The following is a 12,087-nucleotide window of genomic DNA, read 5'->3' as shown; positions in this document are numbered from 1 at the left end:
GCGTCATACCCTGAGTATAATGCAAGATACAATTTCAGAAGTGGAATGTATCTATATAATGAGAAAGAATGCCGTTTTCATGAGAAAATATGGTACATTGATGAGTTCAATGTGAAGTGAAATTTACACAAACCCAGGTGAGTCATTTACTCATTTAAAGATAAATTATTTGTCTGGCTTGAACTGAACAAAGATTATGAAAATAAAATGCACATTTCTCGCTAGGAATGTTATTAAAACCCATTTGAATGACTCTATGGACAGAGCCTTGATAGTCACCTGACACGCAGTTTTATGGAAAATAATACGCTAGATAAACGTAGGCATCTCACAATTTCAGAGACGGTATTGTGAAACTAATGTATTCCGCTGTGGACCAATGTAGCTTACATATTTTGGTGTGAGACTGGGTTGCACACACACACGCATGCACGCACACATTCACGCACACACAGACATAACCATAAAAAAAACGAAACAAACAATCACATACTAATAAATAGTTTATTTGTCTTACCTTAAAAACCTTTTAACAAAACAATACATCCAACCACGTATGCTCATAGTGAATCTATAACAATAATTAACCAGTCAGACTGTGCAATGCAGATTAACAACGATCAAAAGATAAATACGTATTAGGCTATAGTATAAAAATATTTTAATTGAAATGTGATATCTAATATGCATCGAACAAATATGTGCAGGGGCCTGTACTGTCTAAAATATCAGCTAAGGTATAACAGTTATAAATGATTAGTTATCCACACCTTAAGTGACAGTAATCCAAAAATAACAAGGGGTATTTTCATCTTCTCCATTCATACTTGCCCTTATGATGCCACCTCATTGGTTGACCTGGCGCACAGTTCCCTGATATCTCATCACGCGGTCAGAGTTGTGTTAAACTGTTATTTTTCTGGGGCGTTTTAAAACCTGAGGAATGAGGATTAAGAACAAGATAGATTACAAGTTTAACAGTCAGATTGAAGAACAGAATTACATGAAATTAGCTGTCATCGTTTTTAGTTTTTTTCCAACCCAAAACATAATACATTGGTATTGCTATACAACTCTATAGCCTCTACATATCCTTAGATTTGGACCATAATTGTTCCTTCTCCTCCAAAGCACTTAAGGGTCTCCTTGTTTAGACAAGGAGTACAGCCATCTTGGTTCCAAGCACTGAATGGGGGATCCCCCCATCCAGCTAGGGCTTGGAACCAAAATGGCTGCCGGAGGTGATACTAAGGCCCCATTGGGGTCCTTCAATGTTCAGAGGTTGGTCTCCTTCTCCAGTGATAGTCATACAGAAGACATAGCTTCGACGGGCAGGTCCACGAAACCCTTCTTTTTCTCCTCTTCCGTCTGCTCCGAGGAGCCGGGCTTCACCGCCAGGCTGGGGGACTCGTCGTCTGTGTAGGCTCCGCCTCCCAACCCCACCTCCCTGTAGATCCCAGACGGGTCCTTGCGGAAGGACTGCTGTAGCCGCTGCTGCTTCACCTCCGGGTCGGGGCAGTACAGGTACTCGTACAAGCCGGCGGCCAGGATCGCGCCCAGGACCGGTCCGATCCAGTACACCTGCAGGACGGGAGAGGGCGGAGGGACGGACCTCATCAAGTTAGATGGGCTGTGTAGGGCTTCCTATTCACTGGAGATGGGTTGTATAGATGGGTTGTATAGATGGGTTGTATAGGGCCTCCTATTCAATCCATCGTGGGATTTACGGTTGGTGATGCTCTGCCCTATTGAGGGGTCTCAAAATATAGTTTGAGATATATATATCTATATATATATAGATATATGTATCTCTCTTGAATTTATTTTTTACCGTAACTCACACTAATGAAACCTTTGCCTTGCCACGTCTCGTGTGGGGAAATGATGTGGTAGAGATATATATAGAGTCGCATGAGAAAATGATGTTGCCGTTTCAAACACATCAATGCCTCCGCATAATGGAAATTATTTTCCAGATTAATATTACTTTCAACAAATTAACAAACATTCAGTTGTTCCTTTTGTTTCAAAAATGGCAGTGGTCATTGCGATTCAACATCTTGGTGTACACACCTACACCCATTAACCCGCACAGGCGCTACAGCAAGGTAATTTCCCCCCCGCAGGATTAATAAATGAATCAGTAACTGGAATATGTATCTCTCAATCTGAGAAAGGTGAACCCAGCACGACCATCAAAGACAATAGCAGGTTACTTCCCCTGTTTCCGTGGTGGTAGCGGTGCATACCTCAATGGAACGCACCCTTAAAGGCTGTTAATTTTACACCATTATTATTATGTATTAACCCAGCCAATGCACTATGTGAAAAGGGCCCATTGTTCTCGTGATACAGCAGAGACATCTTGGGCGAGCACAATGTGTTGTTCTGTTCCCGATGTGAATCGATGATCATTAATGCTCACCCGAAACAGGAACGAGGTAACGACTGGAGTGATCTAACTATTTAATGGTGAGATTATACAAAAGGAGCCTTAATTACATGAAATACTTAGAAATACACCAGCATAAAGGGGTTGCTTCAAGACAGACACATGCACGCACGCACACACACACACACACACACACACACACACACACACACGCACGCACACGCACACACAGACACACACAACATCATTTACATTTACATTTAGGGCATTTACATTTACATTTAGCAGACGCTTTTATCCAAAGTGACTTACAATAAGTACATTTGTCATAAGAAGTGAAACAATATATCGCTGTCGGTACAGTAAAGACGTTCATAGAACCAAGTGCAAGTACTAACAATCGCCAGGCTATACTTAGAAATACACCAGCATAAAGGGGTTGCTTCAAGACGGACACATGCACACACGCACACACACACACACACACACACACACACACACACACACACACACACACAAACACATCTGCTAGTAGCTCAGTGAGAATCATTGCCTTGGAACATGACATCCCTTAAAGTTTGTCATGTTAGTTTAAAATAGAGAGGAGCCATCAATCAGCGATTCTATACTGTTTAAAGGGCATCAGTAAAGTTAAAGCTCAATGAGGAATTGGTTGGTAGGCAGCTTAGATGCCTCTTTACCATGAGAGTGCTCTCGTCTTTATGCTTTGAAAACATGCCAAGGAGTGTTCATGATAAATCAAACCTCTCTTCACAGATCATTGACGGGGCTGCTGCTGCTGCTGCTGTGACCTTACCAAGTTTCACCCTTCCAGTAGGAACACTATGCTTCCCTTGAAAATATAAATAAAATCACACACTGCTCCAAGATTTATAACTGCCGACCCCAATACCTGAACTGAAATATGACCCGTCTGGGTAACGCTATAAACACTTTGACAAGTTACAAACAAACCACTTCTAAAGTAAAAAGGCCTGGCAACTAAATAAAGGAATGGAAATATGTGCTTTTTCACACTCACAGAAACTGCACAGAAATCTCTCACTCTCTCTCACTCCCACTCAACGGCGGTGTCTCTCACCCAGTGGTCGCTGAAGTTCAGAGTCACTAACGCGGGCCCGAGGGAGCGCGCCGGGTTCATGCTGGCTCCGGTGAAAGGGATCTGTGACGTAAGAGAAATCAAGAGTGTTGTGTGCATAAGCGTCTGATAAAGTCATTAGCATTAGACCAGCTAGCTCGGGCAGAAGAAAAAGCAAAGCGTGCATGTATGCAGGTGTTGCTCCGGCGTCTGGGGAAAAAAACCAAGTGGCGGCTCTCTGCGAGGGTTCTATCAGAGTTAGCCCCCCCTCGGGACGGTTGCCATGCAACGGTAACGACTCTAATGAAGACGTGCAGCACACCGGTGTTATGCAGAGATAGCTGCACGACTACAGCTACAGCACGGATGAAACAGGTTCGATGATACTCGACGCACTGATACGTTGCAAGCTGAGAACCATCCGTGATCCGCTCTTGGTTTTTCATTCATGTTGGGCCGTGGGGCAAAAATACTAGTTTGTTTGGTATACTCACGGCAAACAAGTGGCCGATGACCACGGCCAGGCCTATAGACAGGGAGGCCGAGCCGCCCAGGTCGTTGCGTTTGGGGTCGCAGGTGGCGAAGATGGTGAACACCAACTGAAAGGTGATGAGGAGCTCCACGACCAGGGCGTGGCCCACGGAGATCTTGGGGTTGACCTTATGAGAGAAAGGGCACAAAGGTTGCGGGCCTGTGAGAGTGATGTACAACGCACGGCTTCTCTACGGTACATCAATCCATCCACTCATCCGATATCGAGTCCGGGGACTGCCGCCTAAATCTGGGGGGGAGGGGGGGGGGGTCCTTCGATCCTTACCGTCGTCACACCCAGGCCTCCGCTGACCGCCGACGGGGTGACGAGGAAGAGGACTGCCGCGCCCACCACCGCCCCGAGGCACTGGGCCAGCACGTAGAAGACGGCCTTGGCCAGGCTGATCTTCCGGGTGACCAGCATGGCGGCGGTCACCGCCGGGTTGATGTGCCCGCCGCTGATGTGGCCGAAGCACTGGGCCATGGTGGCGATGCTCAGGCCGAAGCACAGCGAGATGAGCACCAGGTCGGCCGGGGGAGCGGGGGTGCCGCGCTCTGCCGCGCCCCAGTTGATGGTGGAGCCCAGGCCGAGGAGGACGAAGATGAGCGTGGCCAGGAACTCCCCCGACACGGCCCTCCAGAAGTCCTTGGTCCAGATCCCCTTGAACGCGACCATGATGGGCCGACAGTTACACCGCGACACGAGAATCCTCCTCCTGGCAGGGGGAAAAAAACACAAAAAACCCTGAAAACTAATGAGAGAAATGATTAGCCTAGTTATGTACGGCTCATGGTGCCGGAGAGTGAGGATGGAAATGTACTGAACCCTATCAAAGGGACTGCTCCCGGGCACAACCGTTTATAGCACCACCAGGGATTTGAGCCACTGACTTTCCATTACAATTTCAGCAAACGTAGCGGTCTTTAAACATGGTGGGTAGGATGACATGATTAGTGTGACAGTTGTATATTAAAAAAAAATAGATAGACTAGTCTTAGCCTTATCAGGCTCACACAATGTCCACCTTTAAACATGAGGACTATACACTTGATAAACCTACAGCCTGGATATGCTTATGAACATAGTGTATTAAACTTACCAGAAGCTCGACCTCCTTCCCGCTGTTCCACTTACATGCGATTTTTCTTCTTTCATGAGTTGTTATTATTGTATACGCTTAATAAAAAACAACCCCCCCCCCCCTTTAATTACAAGCTACAGCCTACAAATCGCAAGTGTACGGTTACTTACACAGGCAAGCAGATCAGGCGTCAGTCTGTCAGAAGAATGCGTTTAGCAGATAGCGTCTCCGGATCACGTCTGGCGGGGGTGTTATTAAGTACTTGCCGGGCATCACCCTCTGAGAATTAAGGAGGCTGACCTGTAGGCGGAGCCAATGGGACGTTTGGCAGCAGCGCAACAAGTGCCACTGGTGTAACACGGCCCGGGAGCAGAAAGCGATCCCGTGCCACAGACACAGCGAGGCGTCAGCACATGTCCTCAACGTACCCTGTTACACGTAGGGTAGATGTCTTTAGGTCTAGCTCCCAATGTCTACTTAGTAGTGTAACTGTACACTCAAAAGACGAAATGATTCCGCCACACCTGTTCAATTATGTCGATAATACAGGCTAGTCCTATTCAATGGGCAAATACCTTTTGAACACTGTTGACTAATTCTTAGGCCTGTTTAATATGGGCTAAACGTCAATTTAATATTGCATTCATTATCTGCTAATATGAATGCTATTTTTTAAATAATAAAAAGTAAATAAATATTCTTTCATAGGCTTTTCATTTGTGTGCAGCCTATTTTGGCCTACTCATGCAAATATCAGATGGCAGTGATTCACCTATGGATCACCATGCAATTTATTACAAAGAAAATATCACTATCTTATGTAGTCATTATAATAACGCCAAGGCATGTTGTACTTGTTACTTGTCTGCTTTGTCATGGAGGACGTCTTCTCTTGACACATCAATTGTTCATCACCTATCAAGCATGACTAGCGTCTTTGAATTAACCCCTTGCTTGCATTATTCCTGTCTATCCTAAAGAACATTAGACACAATTAAATGACTGGGCCCCTCAAGAGTTCAGTTAATGAACTCCCCCCCTAATTCTAATGATGATGAACGTTTTCTAATTCGTTCCATAATCAGACTTATTTCCATTGTTGCTGGTGTTTTGGAGTCCCTCAACACTTCAGAATTCATGTTATTATCTTCTACTCTGCAACCATTGCTGGCTTCCTAATGAAGCAAGCTTGGAGAAGCTGGTGTTGGGGTGTATTCTGGAGAGAACTGAGAGAAGATAACGCGTCTGGCCTCACCACCTGGCAGCACTGCAGCTCTTACTGTAAAAACACAAAACACTCGCGTTTCTGTGTGTATACCAACTCTAATGAGAAGGAATTTGGACATGAGTGATGGTTATGCCAGGCCTGCCATGCTGTCTTTTCCTCGATACATTGCATCTGTGATGTGGTCAAGGGCGTAGCACACTATTCTGAGCCCTGGAAACAAGGGCTTTTCAGGTCTCCAAACCTGTGGATTTAACAATTACAAGCTGCAGTGTTTTATTTGTTGTGATAATGATTTTCAAAATTACTAAAAAGGATTTTAATTCCTCAATTTTTTCAAGGGCCCCTCAACAACTTGGGCCCTGTAAATGCCAGTTACCTACCTCTTCTACCTCTGCTCTTGCCATGTCATTTCTTGTTTTCCTTCGTTTCGACACCTGTGTTAATGTTGAGCATGCCACTCTCATAATCCATCCAATCATTCTGTTTAACAAAGTGCAAGGAGCATATTGTGTACTGGGATCTGCCAAATGACTGCGGTCAAGTACGCTGCCAGTCGTGACCAGTTTGGTCTTTTCATGACATAAACTTAATTTAAATGTCTTGTTTCCATTTGATATACAAGTCAACCATGGATTTGTTATGTAGCGATTGCTGAATCACAACAAAAAAAAATAAATTCCAAAACACTCAAGGAAGCAATCAGCGACAAGAGTTCTCCAAGACCATAAGTTCGAGCTGTCCATACAGGGCACACGACTAAACATGTTTTTGTTCTCCTTACGAAAACTAAGACATAGGATGCTCCTTCAAAGCAAATAAAGAGAGAGTTAGATATTTCAAAGATATTCTAAATGGAATCGCCACATGGGTTGATAATGTATAAATGTTTATAATGAAAAAACAATGAATGAATCATTATAAAAGTAGCCTCAAAATTATTCACTTTTGGTGTGTTAAATAGTGTTAAATATTTCTGTCTCTACAGCATTTAAAGGGCATAGTCAGCGTGGCCAACTGTTCCCGAGGTTCTCAGTGATGAACATCCCAACTGTGAGGTTTAATCAAGCTTTCTGCTTTCTAGAAGATCAGTGTGCGTTCCTGATCTCCTGCATTAACGTTTTGATCTCTTTCAGGAACTAGTCCTACTGTTCTGTGAACTATGTTTTGTTGCTCACAGCAGTCTGCAGGGGTTAGCACACTGAACAAGGACACTGGTGTTAGAGTGTTAGTGGGACCCGAGTGAGACAAAATGTTTTGTTGCAAAACATTATCTTCGTACAAAGGTCATCTAATGAAAAAACACTCCGAAGATGAGGGAAGGCAGGAAATGTCAGCAAAAAAAAACGTAAACAGCTCAGAAGAAAAAAAAGGCAACTATAATAACAAAAGATGAACCCAAAAAATAACCTCAAAAAGTCTCTAGAAAATACTTCACAGAGACTGTGTAACATAGTGCCAGGCGAGTTCAGACTGCGTAAAGAAATAACACAGAAAATACCAAAATTGAACTAAACAAGGCATAGCTGAAACACACGCAGATGATTGGGAGAGGATTCTTCTGTTGAGGCCTGAGGAGAAGTCTCTGGGGAAGTGCAGGTGAACGCCCCTACAACTCGTTAACAGTGCTCTCACATCAACAACGAAAAACAATGAAAACACAAGGATGGGAACAATAACAAGAGGAGGGCATATGTGGAGTGAGGGCAGTTATCAATAAAGAGAGTACATATACATGGAAGAGTCTAGGATGAAATCATTATTACGGTGCGATTTATATTATTATCATTACAGTTTAACGTTTATTTGATTTAAATACATGAATGGGGTTTGCGCCATTGGCTATTCCCCCTACACTTAAAATAACTAACCAAATGTGAATTTTGTAATAGCTCTTCATCCGGATAAAAAGTGTAATGATTATTTCTCTCAGTCCCAAATTACTTTGACTCGAAAGCAACTGTTGAATGAAGGTCAAGACATCTTAGTAAGTTAATAATTTTCTCGAGAGCTGCTAGTGTGATGCAAAATGGCCTTTTTTATTTCTCCAAGGAAACCAAGCATGACATCAACTCTGATATTTCACAAATATCTCAACATTCTTTATGACTGTGTTCACGTGTATTTGTTAGTGTGTTGATAGCAAGTTTCCTGATGCATAACCTTGCCTTGGGGACAGCAGCAGTAAGGTAAGGTAACCAAACCTTGGTTCTTTATTTGCGCAGGCAACGTTGACTCTGTCTAATGGTTAACTTAGGTACAGCCTTTCTTAACAAAACAGTGACACATTGTAGGATAACGTTGGCTATTCATCCGAATAAAAAACAATAACCTTCCATAACACTTATATAGGTTGTGATTGCTTATTGAGATATAACTGGAAGACATTTTTAAAAGATAGCCTAGTAAACAATCATTATTTCCCCCCCCCCTTTCCTCTTTATGCCACATGCTTCCTTCCTTCCAACCGCTGACTCTCAAGCTATATGGAAAGAAAATAATACATATTTATACAGAGATGTGGCACTTTCAAGCAACCTCATAGATTTCATAAAGACGTGGAAGTGCCGTTATTTAGAATGGTAAATATGACCACGAGGCAGACTTGTATTCTACTGAACATAAACTTGACTATTAATTAGCATCTGTACATAAATGGTTTTAAAATAGTTCCTCAGTGGCATCATTAGCTCCTTTCGCATCCTACTCCATCAGTAGCTCCAGGCGTCACACACATATCAGAGGAGGCAATCCTTTACTAATTAAAAGATTGCCTTAATTCCCCACATTTGCATGTGTTTAATTTACAGTGCAGTTGATTAACGTGTTGATATGTTAAGAGCAATGTTTGATTAAAGAAGTGGTCCTAGTTTGTTGTCGTTAGTTAGATTGTTTTTAGTTAAAGAGTAATATCTAAGGAAGGTCTAATCTCAAGTATAGGTTTATCATTTTATTACAGATTAGAGAAATGACCTAAGACGATGGCAGCTGGAGCTTGCTGTTATTGAACAGCAATAACATCGCTCATTAAAATAACCAAAACAATAATATATCCTACTAGTCAATCAGTTATTAACCAACCAACATGCACACCATTGAACTCTTGCTCTACTTTTCATTTACTATTTCAAAATAGGTCTTTGCCAGCTCAAATAAACTTTCAAATAGAGCGAGCTCTTTCAGAGAAATAAAACTTTCCCTGATTAAAAAAATATGTTTGTCTTTTCTTCTGGGTCAATTACTCGGGCTAGGTTTGTGTTTGAACAAGGGCTTGTTATATTTGACCACACCAGACCTTCCCCCTCATGCCCACCTCGACACACACACACACACGCACGCACGCACGCACGCACGCACGCACGCACGCACGCACGCACACACACACACACACACACACACACACACACACACACACACACACATATACATTATATAATAAAGAGGCTTGACGTGTGGGAGCCCGCTGCACTGACCCCCTGCCTGAGAGATTTGAAAGACTTGAAAGAAGGGAGAGCCTCATGTTGATTCTCATTGAAGTAAATGAAGGCCAGAGAAAGTGTCCGCTCATGCGGCCTGAAACAGGGGGCCCATTAATTGTCATCTCTGGTCATCATCCATATGGCTGTACAACGTACACACAGGCACACCATCTCAACCACAGCTATGCACAACAGTGTGTCCCTCTCCATCTCTCCATGGCTCACTTCTTTATCTTCCCCCCCCAGCCACCTCCTCTCTCTCTCTCCATTCCTGGAACTAGAGATTTGAGATTTGCATGCTTGTTGGATATAAACAACCTGACAAAATCTTGACGTGTGTTTTGTGATGTGTGAAGAATCCTAATTGTTAAACTGCAATGTTCTCTTCAGTTCTATCAAGACATTAAAATACTCGGTAGTACTAGAGTAAAGAATGCTAAGAGGAAGAATTGTCTAATTCCTTTAATTGATCATTAGCATTAATTGGTGGAAGAATTCGACAGTTAAATAATCTCAGACACAAACAGACCATAATACAAAAAATAAATTTGGAAAAATAATGAAAGTTCATGGTTATAAAACAGAGGGAATTGCAACCTAATGGAAAATGTAATAATTATGCTTTACTATTATTTTTGCAGTGTTGTATTGTGCCTTGTTTTAACTTCTGGTGTGGCTGCCTTTTAAGCCAGGTCTCTCTCAATAGATTTAGAATCTCAAGGGACTAACTTGGTAATACATTTAAAAATAAATTAATTATGAAAAAAAATACAAATAATACAATTAACGGTATATCTCAACGGTGAGCATGACAGAATGTATATGAATATGATGGGATTGTATAGGACGGAGGAACAGTGTGAGTACAATCCCTTAAATGAAATATCCCACTTAGCCAATTTACACATTTGGTTAGTTGGCGCCCCCTCTGGTTGCAATATACACAAACGGGTTAAGTTCATTTAGCTAAAATTACCTCAGCATGTGTCAGTATATCTACAATAATCCTTTCCGGTGCTGCATGTGACCTAATAGCTTTATGGTTGCTTTATGCCCTTTAGACTCTCTAAATTAGTATAATTCAATATTTTATTTAATATATAAGCATATCACCTTCCATGCCAGAGTAATACTACACTTATAATCCCAGAATTCGCCAATCCAAAATTTCCTATGGTGTCATGTTACCGTATGGGCCTGGATTCATTAGGGCTTAGTAATGCACAGATTAGTTAGTAGTTTGAATGTATACTTTGCCACAAAGAATAAATAGAAACCAGCTTCGAACCTACAGTGAAAGTAGCTTTAAATTGTGTAAATGTCTAAGCTGCTGTCCATATATTACATTATATTGATTTTTTTTCATTTAATTGAAAAATGTAGAAGGCATCAGAAGTCATACCGTTGGGGGGTGACCGTGGGTAAGCGTAGTAGTGGACTGTATCGACCTGTACTTGTAATTTGAAGTGGACTCTTGACTGGGTTAATGTCTGGGTTTCCAATATTGTCTGATGGCTAAAGCCTTTGTGTGATACGGAACATCTCATATCATCTTTATTAGTATCATCTGATAGGGATTTCAGCCTTTCTGTTGCTCTCGTTCCCTCTATCGCTCTGTTGCTCTCTTCCCTATCTCTCTGTTGCTCTCGTTCTCTTTGTTGCGCTCTCTCTCTCTCTCTCTCTCTTTCTCTCTCTTTCTCTTTTGCTCTCACACACAACCAGCCGCCCCCCCTCACACACACACACACACACACACACATAGACAGACAGACAGACAGACAGACAGACAGACACACACACACACACACACACACACCCCACCACACACAGTGCAGAAAACCACCAATAACATCAGCACTCCTATCAAGCCATTTCCACGCTCTGCGAAGACACGCAGGACCTGTTCTCCTAACACCGGGTACACGAAACAAGCAGACAGGATGAGAGGCGTCTCGTACTAGTGCAGCGTGATCCACTGACCCCAATGTGTCATTTATTTTATCACACGCCACTCTGGAAGCGGCGAGGGGGCCCTCCCCTCGGCCGAGCAGGTTCCCCCGCTGCTCCCAGGGAGATCACGATGATCTAGCACCCCACCAGGAGCGCGGCATCATAAATATCTCTCCGTCATAGTAACCCGGTGCCGTTGAGTGCTTTGCTCTGCAATCAGCAAACACTCCCCCTCCCTCCCTCCCTCCCTCCCTCTCCTTCCACCCTCCCCTGTCCTTTTTATTTATTTTTTATTCTCCCTGGTGGATAAGAACATTAAGCAGGAGTCA

General features: G+C 42.9%; 1 protein-coding gene across 2 annotated transcripts; it reads right to left on the bottom strand.

The window, feature by feature from the left end:
- Positions 1-516: 516 nt before the first annotated feature.
- LOC311360502 (aquaporin-4-like) lies at positions 517-5,343 on the bottom strand. 2 transcript variants are annotated; one of them, XM_084480580.1, is made up of 5 exons: positions 5,275-5,343; positions 4,309-4,738; positions 3,986-4,150; positions 3,495-3,575; positions 517-1,581 (listed from the first exon to the last, which is right to left on the bottom strand). In XM_084480580.1, exons 2-5 carry the CDS (start codon positions 4,696-4,698, stop codon positions 1,306-1,308), a joined length of 912 nt encoding a protein of 303 aa, XP_084336706.1. In that variant the 5' UTR covers positions 4,699-4,738; positions 5,275-5,343; the 3' UTR covers positions 517-1,305. The 2 variants fall into 2 exon arrangements, with proteins under 2 accessions (XP_084336706.1, XP_084336705.1); XM_084480579.1 differs by lacking the exon at positions 5,275-5,343 and adding an exon at positions 5,123-5,212.
- Between the last annotated feature and the right edge of the window lie 6,744 nt (positions 5,344-12,087).

This window comes from Micromesistius poutassou, assembly GCF_964030765.1.
Source record: "Micromesistius poutassou genome assembly, chromosome: 16".
NCBI classification, from domain to species: domain Eukaryota; kingdom Metazoa; phylum Chordata; class Actinopteri; order Gadiformes; family Gadidae; genus Micromesistius; species Micromesistius poutassou.
Note: the sequence above shows the minus strand (reverse complement) of the source record. Positions and strands in the feature narration are given on the sequence as shown.